The following is a 17,882-nucleotide window of genomic DNA, read 5'->3' on the forward strand; positions in this document are numbered from 1 at the left end:
CAAACATCTCAAACACGACAAACATAGGGCTCCATACCTGGTTTATAATCATGACATGGTGTTTTCCATCCGTACAGACTTTCTAAGCGAGCTAAGCGAGGCGAGCGATTCTAGCGAGATGGCACGATTTACTCCATCTACAAAGCATTTCATGGCCAAAGCTTGATTCAGGCCTACCATACTGACAAATTGAAGATCAGCTCTGTCTATAACGTTCTCGGACTCGTACGATGCTCACAAGCGACCCAGCGAGCTCCTATCCACCCAGACCTAGACAAATACTATCTACCACGTAGCGTAGAGAGTCGAGCAACAACTAGGTGGAGGATTTAAAAACCCCTCCAGCTCCCCAGAATCCTTACCTGATAGCCATCAACTCCAACTTCCAACGTGTAAACTTAGTGACCATCATGTCCTCTACACCTCCTACCCCAACCCTCCAACTCTTCTACTCCCCCGGCGCCTGCTCCTTCGTCCCACACGTCACTCTCCTCGAGGCAAATCTATCAGCCGAGCTTATTCTCGCGCGCGTCGGCTCCATGACCCCTGAGTTCGAAGAGATCAATCCCAAACGCCGCGTCCCTGTGCTCGTCCTCGACGGCAAAGAAATCATCACCGAAATGGCCGCCGTGCTAACCGCGATCTCCTCCCTCGTGCCACACAAACACCTCCTCGGAGAAGCCACACTCGAAACAATAAGAGTGTATGAATGGCTCAACTATCTGTCTACAGTCGCGCACGCACAAGCGTTCGGGAGCATGTGGCGGCCGGAGCGGTTCAGTGACGATGAGAGTGTATTTCCGGCTATCCGTGCCAAGGGGAAGAGGGTGATTCGGGAGGTCTATGGGGTTGTTGAGGGGAAGGTTGCTGGGAAAGAGTTTGCGGTGGGGAGTGGGTTTACAGCTGTGGATGCGTTTCTGGTGGTGTTGTATTGCTGGGCACGGAGGATTGGAGTTGACGTTAAGGAGGAGTTTCCAGGGTATGCGGTGTATGCGGAGAGGTTATTGCAGAGGGAGTCGGTTAGGAGGGCGAGGGAGGTGCATGTTGATGTTTGATTTCAGGTGATTGTTGGAACTAGGCGTGCCCGTGTGATATAGGTGCGAGAGGTTAGGGATACGGGGCTAGTGTGGTGAGCGTCCGACACTAGAGATCCTCGCAGCGTTCCAGTGTCTATCGAGTGAAATATTTTATAACTGGCTCTCTCTTGTGCTGTCTGGACCATACCCTCTGATTGATTGGATGCCTGTATTAGGCTCTATTTGCTATCTAACCCTCCATAAGCCTTAGAGTGCACTAGTCGGATGTGTAGGAGGTCCAAATGAATCAATCTCGTGCCGAAGGGATATATCACGCAATCGTGATCTCGTCTAGCTGGAATAGTTGGGAATATCCAATTCTCAATGCTGAGGGTGCAAACACCTTCCAAATAGACAATCCGGTGAATGTACCTCAACGTCATGCTTATAAAGCCGCTCGATCAAGGTCCAGTTTGCATACTTAGAACACCTAGAACAAGGGTCTATACACGCCACCAACAATAGTAGTATAACCTTAATCGTATGACCCCTCGCGCTAAGGAAAGAGCATCCAGTGGGGATGTTAGTTGAATAGGCTATAGAGTTATGAAAATCTTGGTAATGCTGATCGGGGTCTGCACGACAGGTCGGGATATGGAGTCGGGATATGCTTCCACGGAAGTAGAATTTGGAATTCCAGCCCTGCACGCATTGTTGAATCCGGGATTTGCACAGTACGGCCAATCGCGTAGGTTGCTAGGCTGAGAAGGATGAGGACCTTGTCGTTGACCAGATTGCTAATGCGGCGAGGACCGCCGGTGGGATGACGATCACTACCCCGCTGACAGCTGATCATTCTTACCTATATGAATCCCCTCATCACACTCCATTCAACAGCGCAATTGAACAGAATCATCCATCTCATCATTCTTCATAATGTCCCAACCAGTCTACCACTACCTCACCCTCGGCCGTCTCGGTCGCGGTGAAGTCCTCAAGTATACCCCCCCGCCCGCTCGGCACCCCGCATCCAACTAACTAAACCCACCGCTAACCTCACCGACAGCCTCTTCCTAAAAGACGCCGCCATCGACAAGAAAGACGTCTTCTACCCGTACGACCACACCTGGCCCGAAACCAGCGAGAAGCTGAAGCAGGATGGCCTCACGCGCACTGGACTGCTCCCTGCGTTAGAGTACAAGGGGTCCATCTACACCCAGGTTTGCAGTCAATATCACTGCACCAGATTGCTATGAGGAATCTAGACTGATATTGGCACAGCACATCCCAACCCTCCGCTACCTCGCCCGCGAACTCAACTCCTACGACGGCGAGACAAACCAAGAGAAATATCTCGTTGATGCCGTTGCGGATATCTATATCGACTGGCGTGTATGTCCCTTCCTGTCGCTAATCCTGGAACGAATCCTAACTATACCAGGCCCACTGGGTTGCCAGCCTGAAAGGCGCGACAGCGGAGTACAAAGACGTCGTCGTGCCGAAATATTACAACCTGGTCGCGCAGTACTACGCCGATACCGAGGGGCCGTATCTTCTGGGCGACAGGATCACGTATGTCGATTTTGCCATCTATCAGAGCATTGATAATGATAGGAGGACGGGGACGTTGCCGGTTGGTCCCCACTCCACAGTCTTTTCGAAATAAGGGATCGTTTGCTGATACAATCTAGGCGTCGATTGCGGACAGTCTGAAGAAGCTGGAGGAGGCGATTGAGGCGAGGCCGAATATCAAGGAATATATCCAGGCTGCGAAGCAGTAGGTTGCAGACAGATTCTAGGGATATGGGTATAAAAAGGCCGAATGGGCGACACAAAAATGTTTCCAAAGGACTCGCATTCGACGGTCGAAAGTCTAAGCTCATACCGAATCCCAGCTCAGGTACAGCCGGGGCCATAGGAGGCACAATACAAATCCAGCTTCAATGAATTGAATTCGCCATCTAACTCTCACTCCCTTGTATCATTCACATGCCCCACCCCATCCATCCTCCTCGCCAACGTAACCGCCTCGCGCACCGCCCTCCCTACACCCCCCCTCACTCCCCTCTCCTCCATCACCATCAACCCCCCAATCGTACACCCCTCAGGACTCGTCCCCTGATCTTTCAGCAAACCCGGATGAACCCCACTCTGCAACATCCCCGCCGTGCCCCTCATCGCCTGGAAAACCATACTCTGCGCCATCGCCCGCGGAACCCCAACCGCGACCGCTGCATCAACCATCGCATCCACGATAACCGCAAACATCGCAGGGGTCGAGCCTGCGACTGCCGTCGTGGCGTCGATGAGAGAAGGCGGGATCTGGAGTGTCTTTCCGACCGTGTCGAAGATAGCGTTTGTGAGATCGAGATGTTGCGAAGGGATGTCTCGCTCTGAGTCGATTTCAATTGCGGTTAGAGACTCAGAGACGAGCGCTGCGATGTTGGGGAGGGTCCGGATGATGAATGCGCGTTCACCCTGGTTCTCGGGTGTTGTTGCGTCGCCGTAGATTGTTTCTTCGAGTTTCTGGCGGGTCCAGCCTGCTGCGACGCTGATGAGGAGTTTTGCGGCTAGAGCTTCGCGGAGACCGGGCTTGGAGAGGTTTGTTGCGATGGCGCTGGGGTCGAGGGCGAGGATTACCACGGAGGCGGAGGCGATGGACTGGTTGTTGTTGGTTGGGGAGGAGATGGTGAGGGTGTTGTTGCTGGTTTGGTCGGGGAATTGATTGGTTAGGCGTTCTACGGAGGAACTGGTCTGGACGCAGGCGATGTAGTTTGTGAATAGCGGGGAGGCGCTGGTGAGCAGGCTTTGGAGGATTGCGGTGCCGAGGTTGCCTGGTTCTGTTAACGGGGAGTGGGATTAGACGAGGGGATGAACGCACCGCAGCCGAGGATGCAGAGATTGTGGTTGGACATATTGATTGTTCTTGCTGTAGATAAATAGAGGGAGAGGGAGAGGGATGAGGATGAGATGGAAATGCACCCCTCGTTGTGATAAAGTCCAGGAACTATCAGTGGAGCCGGGAGAGCAGCCGACTGAGGGGTTGCTGCCGGTGCGCCACCCGAGATCCTCATCAACAACAATTCATGCAGAAGTTATAGCTATCCATTCGACAGACAACTACCCCCGCCGAATCCAACCCTCCATCCCAAGCCCTAACACCCAAAAGACACTCGCCAGAAAGCAAGCCCTCTTCGCGCTCCTCTCAACCCCCATCTCCTCTCCCTTCAACAGCTTTCCAAACCCCCGCCAATGCCCCCCAACAGAGACCACAAAGAACGGCAATCCAAGCCCAACAACCCACCCAGCAGCCGCAAGCAGCACAACAGAGACATAAAACATCCCGTAAGCAACACCCTCCACCCTCCCCCGAAACCTGACCGCCATACTCTTCACCCCCACCTTGACATCCTCCTCGACATCCTGACTCGCATAAACCAAGTCAACCATGACAATCACAACGGCGATAAACAACCCCATGCACGCCGTAGACGGAAGTTCCCCTTCTCCCACGGGTGAAGACCCAACCCGCGCATCCCCATCGGCACCGCCCACCCGATATTCGCCAGCGTCACCTGCGGGAAATCCGTAACCCGTTTCCCAGATGGATATAGCAGTGCAGAGAAGACGATTATCCCTGCTTCGAGGATACAGCCCGTCGGGAGAAAGTATATGGTTGATAGGCCCGCTGCAAAGAGTGCGAAAGTAAGCAGGTATGCTTCGTTGGATGAAACCGCTCCGCGCGGAAGGGGTCTTGATCTGGTGCGTGAGATCTGCCGGTCAAGATTCTTGTCTATGAGGTCGTTCCAGACGCAGCCGGCGCAGCGGAGGGTGATGGACCAGATAATTAGGAGGGTTACGAGCGGTATTCTGGGGGGCGAGGGCTGCGCTGTAGGCGATGCCGAGGACGTAGGGGAATGGGTTTAGGTAGAAGCCTAGGGGGCGATGGAGGCGCATGAGGTCGAAGTAGGGCGAGATGGTCGTTGATGGGTCTTATGGAGGTTGAGCGGTGGTTTTCTATTCGTGGTTATGTTGGTGGGAGGTATGTTGATTCTCTTCATGCTGTATAGAGCTGAGTGGTATCAGTGATGGTTCGCTTTGCCGTTGAATCAACAAGGAAATATCAGTCCAATAATGTAAAGTCAATGGGTACGGAATAATTAGACCCAAGGCCTCAATGGGACCTTACCGTGTATATAACGGCATCGTTGGGATATCGCACCAAGATTAGTTTGAGTGGAATGAAGGGCAATTGTTGTCGCCTTGCTTTCCAACGATGGCGAGGCTACGGCGAAAGGAGTATAGGAGGGATGCGCAGGGGAACTGGTGGTTGAATGGGGTGTTGAAGAGTAAGTCGTGGGAGGTGTTTGAGCGGGAGGTTGACAAGTTATCAGGCTGATGGTGGAGTCTACTCTTATTGTGTTTGCTATGTGTCTTCCGAGCTTCGGTATCAATAGTCTAGGTAACGGTTTACATGGTTCAAAGAGTAGACACAGCTCACGCGTTCTTGACTAGAGATACACCAACCCCCCTCCCTTGAGATAGCATACATTCTGCAAGTACCACAGTGAGGAAGTACTCTGGTGCCTAAATCCACCCGTATAGTCCTTCACCATCCTGCGAATATGGCTCTTAGATCTCGCAACAAGTCCAGCAACCCTGTAGTAGCAATTAGCAAGCATAATACGATATACTCCATCCACCTCGCGTACCTTGCTCTGCCAGACTGCAATCTATCTTCTATTAGCAAGACGTATTAATTTGAGAGAAACTGTAAATTTCTCACATAGTTACCATACTCAAACTGCTCCTTCGCACACTTCCGCAGGCAATTGCGGGCATCTTCGGGGTCATCCTCGACATAGGGGTCGTTGGCGGCCGCCGATACAATCGAGGCGAGTATGCGAGGAGGGGAGAGAATTTCATTTTCGTCTTTTTTTTATGTTAATGTAGAGATTGCGAGGAAGAGAAGACCGGGAAGAGACACGACTGACAGCGACGCAGATACACTTCACTCGCAGATTAAGCGACAATTCAGGCTCTGGTACATATACTCACTCATTGGCTTTTTATTTGTTGGCTATTCCACTTGCATACCGAGTACCAGAACTACAGGGGCTGCAAAAGGGTATCACGGCTTGCCCTGCTGGAAGGTTGTCTTGGACACGTTGACTTTCCGTGCAACGCAACATTGATTGTCGTATTTGCGGATTTGAATCGGTTGCAGGGATCCACGTCCTTACGTTAGCAGAAATTACATTTCCAAATCTCAATCTGTATGTCTTGCCCCGCAAGGGATCACAGGAAGACTTTAGGGTCATAGTGGGAATTGCAATGATCATCGGCGCGAGGGGTATGGTAAAAAGTACCGTGCCGTCTGCATAAGACAGCGGTAGGCTATCTTAGACCTACTAGGGCTTGGATATCGTGTCTTGATATCACTCAGCATTCGTCTAGAATTAGGGTTGGTGGGAAGGTCAGGTCATCGTAGACTGATTTATGAGGCCCCGATGATCATTCGTCTTAGAGCTTATCATCATCCTCTCCAATCCAGGTGTGTGGGACTTTCACAGTTTTACTCAAGAACGTGGCTGGCTGAGGCTGACCGACATTCGACAGGCCCTGTTGATTGTGGCATTTGGGGATAATGATTTCCGCGACGCGATTTTGGAGTCTTTGGCTTACGTTAAGAAGAAGGGATATGGTCCTGAAGGTGAGTCCCCTTCTTGCTTAGTGCATCAAAGCTCAAACTAATCGCATCCGGCCGTGCGATATGATCTCAGCCAGATTGGCAGCGCTTCCGAGGCGACTAACTTCCTGAAGAGCTGGAAAGGAGACCTTTTGAATCCCTCTAGGGTCAATGTTTCTGGAGCTAAGGCTGCTCAAATTTGTCTGCCTTTAGAGATGGTACTAATATAGGTTCATAGCACCTAGATGCCCATTCTCAATGGCTATGGATGGCGATGATAGACTCGACAACTAGGTATGGTACTTCCTACTTCATTGCTGAGAATTGTTTACTAACAATACTACTTTAGATCCTAGAGAGGCCACATTATTAGATATACAGGCTAACGACGGGATTGGGGTTCAATTGATGTCTTCGATATGGAATAACTAGTTCGCTTGTCCGAGTTATAGCTCACAGGACTGGAAATAAACTCCGGGCTCTAACTAAAGAATGTTTCTTCCGGCATTCTCTGTAGATTTTTCCTCTCTTTTGGGCTCCACTCCATCTGACAGCTCCATCTCGCAACGCCATGGCAGCCCCGTGTCTACAGTAGGTCCTTGACTCCTTCCCCAAGCCCACCATACAGTAAACATCACGAATGCATCAAGGTAGCGCATACCGCATCTAGACCGCCAATTGAGATTGCCTATGGATCCTTTTAAGCGACTGTTTCACCCTAGCTTGGGCGGAATACCAGTGGATCCCCAGCAAAACTACCCTAGGCCCCGGGGGCTATCACAGGCACTCCCCAGCCATTCACGCTATGAAGCACTGGCTATGAGTGGAATCCATTTTCCCACACGCATACCCTCGCCGCAGCCGCTGCCGCAGTACACTCTCGGCTCTCCTCTCACAATTCACCATGCCTTCCCTACACACCGGCCTGGCCCTCGCCAGTCTCATCCTCCACGCCAGCGCCGACATCCCCGTCGTCCATACCCGCGTCGACTGCGCAACCCACGTCACAACCTCCTACCTCGCTGGCGCAACCGCAGTCGCCGGTCAAGACGGGGGATACTGGGTGTTCTGCGTGCCCGATCTTCGGGAATCAGACACACGGCTCCGATTTCAAACACGCATGATGACTCGGGCGATCTGAGCTCGCTGTGCACCGAGCCTCTCCAGGCTTCTGTCTTCTTTGAGCTCTTCTGGACCGATGACGCGCACCAGAAGCCTGGTGTGCCACTTACGGTTGATCTCTTTGCGGACTATGAGCATGATACAAAGCTCACTGTTACCGATTATGACGGGTTCGGGTTTACCGTTGCGCTGGATAAGGTGGATAAGGTGAATGCGACGACGCAGGTCGATGCGAGTGATAAGGATGATGAGTCGACTTTTGCGGCTTAAAGAATTCCGGCTGGTGAGATTCTATCCTTTTTCTTTCTTTCATGGTTTATAGGGGGTGGTTAACTGATCATGTTCTTGGTTGGCAGGCGAGCACACTGTTCGGATCTCGTGGAAGGATACCAGTGCACATGTTAGTGATATCACTTATCTCGAGTACGTGACTGGGTCGTTCAAGTTTGATGAGATCATTCCTTGTGATGATTCAAAGGGTACGGGCTCGAGAACTGGCACCGGCATGCTGCACCTACCTAGAGCATCAGAACAGCCCAATGCTAACCAATCCAACTTTACAGGCACCACAACAACCGTTCGAATATCTCATCTAGGAATAGATGCGAATCTATTACAACAACTACTGACAAACACAATCGATCGAATTCCAATCATAACTTCACTATTCATATACATCATCATCATCATCATCTAGTGGTTGCTAGCATACTTGAACCCATCCAGCGGGAAAAACTCCTCCTTGATCATCCTCGGGCTGGTGAACCTCCGCAGGATATCCGACGAGCCAGCCTTGTCGTTCGTTCCACTGGCACGAGCACCACCAAAGGACTGCTGCCCGATCAGAGCGGCCGTCGTCTTGCAGTCTGTATACATGTTAGCTCTCATCCTTGACCTTGATCCAGAAGGGCGATGTAAAATCGGATAGACATACTGATATAAAAGTTTCCAGCAGAGTACCGCAGCGCATCCTCCGCCTCCCGGATCACCCTGCGATCCTTCGCAAACACCGCGCCGGTAAGCGCGAATCCGCCACCGGCCTGGTCAACCTTCGTCAGAAGCGAGCTCCACTCCTCATCGGGGTAGACGTGGATCGCGAGCACAGGACCGAAGATCTCCTCGTTGAAGAGCTTGTGGTCTGGAGAGTCGGTCTGGTAAACAGTCGGGTGGATATAGAAGCCCACCGAGTCGTCATAGGTCCCGCCGGTAATCAGCTTCAGGGAGGAATCCTTGTTGCTCTCATCAATGATAGACTTGATCTTATCGAACGACCGGCGGTGGATAACGGGTCCCATGAACGCCTCAAGATCCTTATCCGGGTTTCCGATGGTGATCTTCTCCACGCCGGTCTTGAGCAGGGAGATAAACTCCTCTGCCTTGGAGGCTGGGATGTAAGCACGTGAGGTTGCGGAGCACTTCTGACCCTGGTACTCGAAGGCACCGCGGATAGTGTGGTTCACCGCGCTGGGGATGTCGGCGGTGTTGTGGATGAGGTGGAAGTTCTTTCCGCTTGTCTCGCCGACGATGCGAGGAAACTCGCGGTAGGTCTTCTTGCCGATGCCCTCGCCGATCTTTGCGTAGATGGAGCGGAAGACGTCGGAGGAGCCGATGAAGTTGAGACCGGCGAAGTCGCGGTGCGAGAGCGCGATATTGGTGATTTCTTCGGCGTCGCCGGGGACGAATTGCACGACGTCGGGCGGGAGGCCGGCCTCGAGGAGGATCTTGTAGATGAGCGTGCTGGCGTAGATATTTGAGGGGGAAGGTTTCCAGAGGACAACGTTGCCCATAAGTGCTGGGCCGGAGAGGAGACTGCCACCGAGGGCTGTGAAGTTAAAGGGGGAGATGGCGTAGACGAAGCCTTCAAGGGGGCGGTATTCCATGCGGCTGTTTGGTTAGAATCATAGCTCGCGTGATAATAATGAGAGAGAGCGTACCTCCACATTCCATCTGTTCCCCGTGTCGGCTGCCTCTCATACAACTCCGCCGCAAAGTTGCAGTTCAAGCGGAAGAAATCCGCCAACTCAGCAGCAGCATCAATCTCCGCCTGCCAGATATTCTTCCCCTGACCAAGCATCGTCGCAGCAATAAGCTCGTATCGGTACTTTCCAGTCACCAACTCCGCAGCCTTCAGGAAGATAGCGGCGCGATCGACAAAGGGGGTGTTCTCCCAGTCTTTCTTGGCCTTGAGGGCGGACTCGATGGCAGTGGAAACTTGTTCCTTGGAGGCAACCGGGTAGTTCGTGAAAGTGGTCGCATGTTCGGCGGGGAGAGGCTCGTTCCATGACTTGCCTGCAGCTTGCTGTGTCACGCCGTTGTAGTAGATGTGGCTTTGGACGGGGAGTTGGGCGCGGAGATCGGAGAGGGCGGCTTCGAGCTTCAGGCGCTCGGGGGAGCCTCGTGTGTAAAGGGGCTGTCAGAGTCAGTACTTGTTCAGTCTTACTATAGCGAAGATCTCACGTTTGGCTCGTTCCTTGCATCAGGAAGTCTGAAAGGCGCAGTGGCCTTGGTCCGGATCTGGGGGCGGGCGAGGGAGATAGGGCGCAGACGCGCTGAGGGAGCGAGTCTTGGTGTAAGAAGTCTGCTTGAAGCCATGATGTAGATGTGAATACAATGATGAAGAGGAGAAAGAAGCTTGAAAGGGAGTCGAGAGGGCATCTTTATCCTCTGGAGGAACCGGGAGCGGACCCGAGGCAGCTTCCCCGCATCGCGATAAGAGCAGTTGTATACAAACGGGAGGCCACCCGATCTGTAAATCATCGGAGATGCACTTCATTTCCATGACTAAAATGGAGATTATCCCGAGTGTCTATCTCAGAGAGCAAAGCAACAGTCACCATGGACCAGAAACCGGCGATGGCGTACTCCCACGATCACACCCGCAGCCCTAATTGGAGCCGGCTAGCAGGCGACATCACCGCCGCCACCCTCTCCGCAACCCTCGTCTCCCCCATCATCACCATCATCGACCGCTCGCTCGTCGAAAAGGCCTCCTACAGCAAGCCCATCCTTCAAAGTCTTCGGTCTCACGCCCACGCCGCCATCACCCACCCACGACACTTCCTCTTCTCCCGACCCCACGGCCACGTCTTCACCCTCTACGCCGCAACATACACCGTTGCAAACACCACAGAGACAGTCACACGTCAAACACACCCCTCCGTCTCCGACGCCGTCACCTTCATCGCCACATTCCTCGTAAACGTCCCGCTAGGCGTCTGGAAAGACATCCGCTTCGCGCAGCTCTTCGGCACATCATCCAGCACCGTCAACCCAGCCAGCAAAACCCTGCCAATTCCTAAAAAGACAGGCTCTAAAGCCGCAACAACAACGCTGCTAGTCCGAGATGCGATAACGATCTACGGCTCGTTTACCCTCGCGCAGCGATGTGCGGATGTCATCCCGGACTCGGTAGCGTCGCATCCGTACTCGAAGATAATATTCACGCAGATGGCTGTGCCGGTGCTGTCGCAGCTGGTCGCGACGCCGTTGCATCTGTTGGGGCTGGATCTGTTTAATCGGAAGTATAGGGTTCCGTGGAGGGAGAGGGTGGGTGTGGTGTGGAGGGACTTGCCTGCGGCGACGGTGATACGGTGTGTGAGGATTGTGCCGGCGTTTGGAGTGGGCTGCTTGGTTAATATGGGTGTGCGGTCGGTGTTTCATGATGCTGCTGGGTAGTGGGGGCTTGGAGTTGATATGTTATGTTCTCATGAGTATGGAATATGCGGTTACGGAGCGTTTCACCAGGTACCTTGGGGGAGAGAAGAATGGTTTGGATTGCAGTTATATCATTTCTCACAAATTGACGGCGCATACCATTTGATAGTTCACGAAACTCATGCAGACATGACCAAGTTTGACAAGGCGAATGACGAAGGATTCCAGAGCATAGCGGGCGTACAGGTCCGATGGACGAACGACCTGAGCAAGACTGATGAGTCTACGGAGAGTTCTTGAACGGATGGGCAAACTATTATTCATGGGTTTATGTAAAACTAACGCGTTCCATCTTGATCTAGTCTCGTTGTTCAATAATCATATCCCAAATGTTGAGCCCTAGCCATATCGAACAAGTATACTATTCGAATGCTACAGCTCAATCCAGTGGCTAAGCTCGATTTCATTGTCTTCACATCGCTTAGCAAGGGCGATCACCAAGGGCCGGGGGACTTCCTGTATAGAGACCTCTATTCCAGAGGCAGAGGGTCGAAAAGCGCGGTTAATCAATTTTATCTGACCACGGAGTTCAATCTTGGTCAACCCGGGGCAAGTCTGCAATTGGAGCATCTGGTCCAATTGCTCTATGAGCGTCGCTGTATTGTAACGGAGATCAGTCTCGAAATCAATGATGAGTGAGTTCAAGGTGCTAGGCAAGGTGTCCTTCAGGTGGTTGATGGTTGCCATGGCAGGAACATTAACTCCCCAGTCCACGATCCCGGAAGCCATTATGTGGAGTTTTCTCAATTGCACAAATTCATTAAGCGGCCCTAAGTATAGGAACCGGATAGGTAAAGGGCCAGCAGTTGCAACGACAATGTGTGGATCAGCATTCGGGCCAGCAGTCGCAGGTCTGGGTTCCTGGTACAGCGATATTTCTCTCAAAGTACCCCTTTGCCGTCGAAGTAACGGTAACAAGAAGGAAAGATTCACGGTACCATAAATGCCACGGTAGGTGCATTTAAATGATTGAAGACCCTTGCACGCGTTCATGAGAGCCGCGAAAGCCGTGCGGGAATAGCAAGCAACTAAGCTGAGGCTCGACACATCCGAGAACCCCGTGTTGGTGAGAGCGTTGCTGGTCAGTGGGGCTTCCTCTTCCTCTTCTTCTTCCTCGTCTTCGTCGTCTTCGTCGTCCATGATCGAGTGACCAGTGAACTCACGCAAAGACTCAATGCAAAAAAACGGCAGTACATCGGATGGGGTGAGCAGACCATAACCCTGCCTGGATATATTTAGTCGCCGCAAGCGCTGTAGAGAGGAAGGGTCTTCATCTAGCATGCGACGTGTATAAGGTAACGCAAAGTGAAGGGCCAAATCTAGAGTCTCCAGATTCGGCAGCATCGGCAGTAGTAGCGCTAACCACGGATCTTCGTAGTCTGGCTGATATAAGGCCTGCTCCCACTCTGTAAATCTTTTCTCTCTTCTTGCCCGGAGTAAGCGAATCTCATTGCGATCGTCGTCGGAAATCTGGTTTACTTTATGGCCGCCGGTTCGGACTGTAAGGCAGCGAACTTTATTGGCCCACTCAGGGTTCTTGATCATATTGATGGTGAATCGATTTAAACTCCGTATGGTGTTACCGTACAGCTCGGGCGATCTATGTATTTCTAGCATAATGAGGGGACGCATGTCGGGGTGGGCGCAGGAGAAGTTGAGAGCGTCGCTCTGGTCGAGGTGTTTGGCTATCTCTGGCAGTAGATCTTGGGGAAGGTCGGTAAACATAGTCATCGTAGTTGCTATATATAAAGGATAAGAAACAGGCTAGTTGAATAGTGATTAAAGGATGCTGCTGAGTGCGCATCTTGGTTGATCTCGAACTCTTGAGGTTTTTGGTATGGAAAGCGCAACTCAGGATGGCACCTGCCTCACGTCACAGAGTACCTAGTCATGCATTTCATCTTGACTAGCACTGGCTAGCTGGAGATGATCCAGCTCACGGCTTTACGTTCATCACCGGTAACAATGCTTTCAAATATTGAGAGATAGGGGCGATGCCTACCTAGGGCTTGGCTGTTGAGGAGTCCTTCGACGCGCAATGGAACGAAATGAGGGCGCTAGATTATGCTCTTGATTGATTGCGCGCCTGTAGTTTTAGAATCCTGTATGCATCTTTCTGACTCTGTATGTGAAGAGCTATAGGGAAAGTCTCTTGGAGATCAGATTGCCAATGGCAAGCGGGACTACCACATACGTAAAGTTAGGAAGAACGGGGAGGCAATTATTGCGAGGTAGCTACAAACTCTGTCCTAGACCTCCGAATAGAGCATAGAGAGCATCTACTTCTATATCGAAGCCGGTTGAGCCTCCGTGCTATATCGTATGGGGGAGACTACTATCAACGCCGCAGCATCAACATCCGGACCAACCCTAAACCAAACAACGATAAATCACACGACTCAACCTCCACACAGCTCTAGACCTTCAAGCTATCTCCACACATAAATCCTCTTGTCTTATCGAGTTATCATTAAATCGAGCCTATCACCCCTCCTTCCCCTCATCGGCGCCCCTCCCGACTCTATCACCAACCCACCGGCAACCCTCCCGAGACGACAATCATGCCACGATCCCTCGATAAAGCTACCTTTATAAACCTCTCCGCAGATAACCCTCGAGACCAAAACAAGAGCTCAGAAATAACCAACCATGGTCTCCAAAACCAGCCCCATCATCATCGTCGGCGGCGGCGCCTTCGGCCTCTCCTCCGCCCTGCACCTCACCCAGGCCGGCTACACAAACATCACCGTCTTCGAGCAAGACGAACAGATCCCACCGCGATATTCTGCCGCAAATGATCTGAATAAGATTGTGCGGGCGGAGTATGAGGATCCATTCTACACGGATCTCACAATCGTGCGTATTCCCCACCAGCAAATCAATTACGGTATATCTATATTGTATCTATTCTAACAAATACAATAGAAAGCAATCCAAGCCTGGAAAACCCCCCTCTTCGCCCCCTACTTCCACCAAACTGGCTTCCTGCACTGCGCCTCGGGCGCCTGCCCCCCAAAGGCCATCGACACGCTCAAGCGCTTCCAGAACGCCGCGCTCGCGCACCCAGACATCAAGCCGCATGTCGTCCAGCTCAATGGGCCAGGCGATATCCGGCCTTGGTTCTGGCAGTGTGATGGGCCGTTGCCCGGGTGGAAGGGGTACATCAATCGGTTTGACGGGTATGCGCATTCGGGGGATGCGTTGAAGGGGATTTACCGCACTGCGCAGGCTGCGGGGGTGAAGTTCTTCCTTGGAAAATATGGTGGGGTTAAGGAGATTGTGTATCGGGATGGGAAGGGTGAGGGGGTGAGGACTACGGATGGAAAGTTCCATGCTGCGGAGTTGGTGATTGTTGCCGTTGGTGCGGCGGCAGGGAAGCTGCTTCCGCAACTAGGGACGCAAATCGTTGCGAAGTCCTGGTCTGTTGCGCATGTTCTTCTGTCTGACGAAGAGACGGCCGCGCTGCGTGGAATCCCCGTCACATATGCCCGCGATCTAGGGTTCTTCTTTGAGCCGGATCCCAAGACGAATCTGTTGAAGCTTTGTCCTATGGGCGGTGGGTATATCAATACTGATCCTGCGACGGGGGTGTCGCATCGCCCTGGCGATTTGGAGAGCAGTGCGTTTTTGCCGGCTGAGGATGAGGAGCGGATTCGGAAGCTGTTGCAGCAGACGCTGCCGAGTTTGGCGGAACGGCCGCTTGTCAGGAAGTCGTTGTGCTGGTTTGCGGATACGAAGGATTCGGACTTTATTATTGATTATGTGCCCGGCACGGGGGGGTCGGTGGTGCTGCTGTCGGGCGACTCGGGGCATGGGTTTAAGATGTTTCCGGTTTTTGGGGAGTGGGTGAGAGATTTGCTTGCTGATGAGAGCAAGACGCAGAAGATTGCTAGGTGGAGGTGGAAGGACGTCAAGGCTGAAGAGGATAAGGGCAACTGGGGGGGTGATGTTAGTTGGAGGTTGGGGGAGTCGAGGGAGTTTAGGGATGTGGTGCCGGGGAGGGTGAAGCTATAGATGTTTATGATTAACTATATGCATGTTTTGTCTTGTAGTAGGCTTAGGAGTTATGTCAATCCTGCCATATTAGTCTCATCGAGCCCAGATGGAGTATATCGCATATTTGGAGTCAGTACAGACCTTCCCCGCATGGAGATACAGAATCACGGACAACGCGCCGAAGGATTCATCTCCAACTCCTTATCAGCAGGCAACCTACCAGACTTCAACCTTCTCCGTGGAAAACATCACTGTCGGGCAACCGTCCGTCAGAGTCGGGAGACACCCCCGAGACCCTCGGACGGCTCCTCCGAGTGTCTATAACCCCGCCATAGCATCTATCTATACCCCTCCACGACAATCATACTTACTCTCACAGAATATCACGAGATAGAGTACAATTCCAAAAGGCATAATGACAGACCCAAGCGCATCAGTCTTCGCATCCGCGCCACGCATCCCCGCGGACGCCATCTTCGCCCTGACAGCAGAATACCTGGCAGACCCCTCCCCAAACAAAGTCAATCTCGGCCAAGGCACATACCGCGACAACAACGGCCAACCATGGGTCCTCCCCTCCGTGCGCAAGGCCCGCCAGTTCCTCGAAGAAAAGGGCCTGTTGCACGAATACCTCCCCATCCTCGGACTCAAGGGCCTGCGCGATAAGACCGCACAGTTGGTCTTCGGCGAGGGGTACGCGGGGATTGCATCCAAGGTACGAGAGCCATTTTCACCAGGCTTATAGAAGGAGAACCTAATTTACTAATGTATAACCAGCTCGCAACATCCCAATCCATCTCCGGCACAGGCTCCCTGCACCTCGCGGGCTCCCTCCTAAAATACTGCCACACCAAAGCCTCCTCCTCATCACCCCTCCCAACAGTCTACATCCCCACTCCAACCTGGTCAAACCACCACCTCCTCTTCTCCACCCTTGGCTTCCCCTGCTCTTCCTTCCCCTACTGCAACGCCGCCACAAAGTCGCTCGACATAGACTCCTACCTCTCGACCCTGCGCAGCGCACCACGCGGCTCGATCATCATCCTGCATGCCTGCGCACACAACCCCACAGGTCTCGATCCCAGCCAGGCCCAATGGAAGGAGATCGGCGCGGTAATCAAAGAGAGGGGTCTCTTCCCGCTGTTCGACGCTGCGTATCTGGGGTTCAACTCGGGCGATTATGATCGGGATGCGTGGGCGGTTCGGTACTTTGTTGAGGAGTTAAAGGTGGAGTGTACGGTTAGTGCGAGTTTTGCGAAGAATATGGGGCTTTATGGTATGGTGTTTACCTTTACTTGTTTTTTTCCGGCTTCTTGGTTCTCGATCGGCATATGATAGGATGCAGGTTGCGTGCGATGCGTTGCTAATATGGTTGGTGGTTATAGGAGAACGAGTTGGCGTCCTCATCGTCGCAACGCCGAGTGAGGATATCGCGCTGAATACACAGTCTGTGCTTGAATCACTGCAGCGGTCTGAGATTTCGAATCCCCCCGCGTTTGGCGCGAAGATCGCGGAGACGGTTCTGGGTGATGAGGAGTTGAGGGGGCTTTGGTTTGAGGATCTGAAGACGATGAGTGGACGGATACAGCAGATGAGGAGGGTATTGTTTGAGGGGTTGGGGAAGTATTGTAGGTCTAACCTTGCATATCTTTTGTGGACTGGATATAGATAGGCTAACTGAGGTGCAGCGACTGGAAACTGGGATCATCTGATCCAGCAGTCGGGGATGTTTGGGTTCTTGGGCCTTTCGCCGGAGGTGGTGAGGACTTTGAAAGGTTTGTTTGGTCTTGACTGTGCTCTGTTGGGTGGTCACCTGTGCTGACGAGGATATAGAGGAGTATCACATCTACATGGCCGAGAACTCACGGGTGTCTATCGCCGGGCTGAACACGGGGAATGTGGAGTATGTAGCGCGGTCGATTGGGGAGGTGCTGGCTCGCGAACAGAATTGATCTGTTAACTTATACTACAATTTATCATGTAAGGCGCTACAGGCAAACAGAATACCAGTTTCATCATGTCAATTCATTCGCATGACTAGAATACATAATAATCACAATCCGAACCAAATCCAGTTTGGCCTGCTTTCAACTCATAAACTCCCTAGTTCCCAGTCCCCTTCTTATACTTTGCAGCCTCGATATCCTCGAGGATATGGTGCGGGTTACTTGTCAAACCCGCGGTCTGGCTCTGGCCATCCTTCGAGCTGGGAGCGTACTCTGGTGGCGGGGCGAACTTGGGGTCTGTGTTGCCAGAGCTGGGAGGGGAGTTTTCCTGAGCGCCGGTCTGGCGCTCAGGGGGTGGGGATTGGCGGCCGGAGAGTTGAGCGGACATTTTGTGTATGT

General features: G+C 52.5%; 10 protein-coding genes across 10 annotated transcripts; 6 read left to right on the plus strand and 4 right to left on the minus strand.

The window, feature by feature from the left end:
- Positions 1-410: 410 nt before the first annotated feature.
- BJY04DRAFT_228160 (uncharacterized protein) lies at positions 411-1,135 on the plus strand (the record flags this gene model as incomplete). The annotated part of the gene is made up of 1 exon (XM_073718778.1): positions 411-1,135. The coding sequence occupies one exon, from the start codon at positions 411-413 to the stop codon at positions 1,053-1,055; it is 645 nt and encodes a 214-aa protein (XP_073570582.1). The 3' UTR covers positions 1,056-1,135.
- Positions 1,136-1,952: 817 nt separating this feature from the next.
- BJY04DRAFT_218926 (glutathione S-transferase) lies at positions 1,953-2,797 on the plus strand (the record flags this gene model as incomplete). The annotated part of the gene is made up of 5 exons (XM_073716431.1): positions 1,953-2,014; positions 2,083-2,236; positions 2,298-2,408; positions 2,458-2,649; positions 2,708-2,797. The coding sequence occupies 5 exons, from the start codon at positions 1,953-1,955 to the stop codon at positions 2,795-2,797; spliced, it is 609 nt and encodes a 202-aa protein (XP_073570583.1).
- A 187-nt stretch (positions 2,798-2,984) lies between these two features.
- On the minus strand, positions 2,985-3,931 carry BJY04DRAFT_218927 (pyrroline-5-carboxylate reductase family protein; the record flags this gene model as incomplete). The annotated part of the gene is made up of 2 exons (XM_073716432.1): positions 2,985-3,850; positions 3,898-3,931. 2 exons carry the CDS (start codon positions 3,929-3,931, stop codon positions 2,985-2,987), a joined length of 900 nt encoding a protein of 299 aa, XP_073570584.1.
- Positions 3,932-7,609: 3,678 nt separating this feature from the next.
- On the plus strand, positions 7,610-8,097 carry BJY04DRAFT_218929 (uncharacterized protein; the record flags this gene model as incomplete). The annotated part of the gene is made up of 2 exons (XM_073716433.1): positions 7,610-7,777; positions 7,873-8,097. 2 exons carry the CDS (start codon positions 7,610-7,612, stop codon positions 8,095-8,097), a joined length of 393 nt encoding a protein of 130 aa, XP_073570585.1.
- Positions 8,098-8,520: 423 nt separating this feature from the next.
- On the minus strand, positions 8,521-10,419 carry BJY04DRAFT_228162 (Aldehyde/histidinol dehydrogenase; the record flags this gene model as incomplete). The annotated part of the gene is made up of 4 exons (XM_073718779.1): positions 8,521-8,693; positions 8,762-9,711; positions 9,762-10,237; positions 10,285-10,419. 4 exons carry the CDS (start codon positions 10,417-10,419, stop codon positions 8,521-8,523), a joined length of 1,734 nt encoding a protein of 577 aa, XP_073570586.1.
- A 243-nt stretch (positions 10,420-10,662) lies between these two features.
- On the plus strand, positions 10,663-11,502 carry BJY04DRAFT_218931 (uncharacterized protein; the record flags this gene model as incomplete). The annotated part of the gene is made up of 1 exon (XM_073716434.1): positions 10,663-11,502. One exon carries the CDS (start codon positions 10,663-10,665, stop codon positions 11,500-11,502), a length of 840 nt encoding a protein of 279 aa, XP_073570587.1.
- A 411-nt stretch (positions 11,503-11,913) lies between these two features.
- BJY04DRAFT_218932 (uncharacterized protein) lies at positions 11,914-13,266 on the minus strand (the record flags this gene model as incomplete). Its single annotated transcript, XM_073716435.1, has 1 exon — positions 11,914-13,266. The coding sequence occupies one exon, from the start codon at positions 13,264-13,266 to the stop codon at positions 11,914-11,916; it is 1,353 nt and encodes a 450-aa protein (XP_073570588.1).
- A 909-nt stretch (positions 13,267-14,175) lies between these two features.
- On the plus strand, positions 14,176-15,555 carry BJY04DRAFT_228163 (NAD(P)/FAD-dependent oxidoreductase; the record flags this gene model as incomplete). Its single annotated transcript, XM_073718780.1, has 2 exons — positions 14,176-14,397; positions 14,467-15,555. The coding sequence occupies exons 1-2, from the start codon at positions 14,191-14,193 to the stop codon at positions 15,553-15,555; spliced, it is 1,296 nt and encodes a 431-aa protein (XP_073570589.1). The 5' UTR covers positions 14,176-14,190.
- Positions 15,556-15,896: 341 nt separating this feature from the next.
- On the plus strand, positions 15,897-17,561 carry BJY04DRAFT_190768 (pyridoxal phosphate-dependent transferase). The gene is made up of 5 exons (XM_073711549.1): positions 15,897-16,252; positions 16,315-16,813; positions 16,923-17,165; positions 17,226-17,312; positions 17,371-17,561. The coding sequence occupies exons 1-5, from the start codon at positions 15,953-15,955 to the stop codon at positions 17,487-17,489; spliced, it is 1,248 nt and encodes a 415-aa protein (XP_073570590.1). The 5' UTR covers positions 15,897-15,952; the 3' UTR covers positions 17,490-17,561.
- Positions 17,562-17,640: 79 nt separating this feature from the next.
- On the minus strand, positions 17,641-17,871 carry BJY04DRAFT_218935 (uncharacterized protein; the record flags this gene model as incomplete). The annotated part of the gene is made up of 2 exons (XM_073716436.1): positions 17,641-17,704; positions 17,756-17,871. 2 exons carry the CDS (start codon positions 17,869-17,871, stop codon positions 17,641-17,643), a joined length of 180 nt encoding a protein of 59 aa, XP_073570591.1.
- Between the last annotated feature and the right edge of the window lie 11 nt (positions 17,872-17,882).

This window comes from Aspergillus karnatakaensis (genome assembly GCF_047715665.1).
Source record: "Aspergillus karnatakaensis strain CBS 102800 unplaced genomic scaffold BJY04scaffold_28, whole genome shotgun sequence".
Lineage (NCBI taxonomy): Eukaryota > Fungi > Ascomycota > Eurotiomycetes > Eurotiales > Aspergillaceae > Aspergillus > Aspergillus karnatakaensis.

Coding starts and splice junctions, on each gene's coding strand:
- BJY04DRAFT_190768 (XM_073711549.1), top strand. CDS start 15,953: ATGACAGACCCAAGCGCATCAGTCTTCGCATCCGCGCCACGCATCCCC. Junction 16,253..16,314: donor ACGCGGGGATTGCATCCAAG/GTACGAGAGCCA, acceptor ATGTATAACCAG/CTCGCAACATCCCAATCCAT. Junction 17,166..17,225: donor TGAGGGGTTGGGGAAGTATT/GTAGGTCTAACC, acceptor ACTGAGGTGCAG/CGACTGGAAACTGGGATCAT.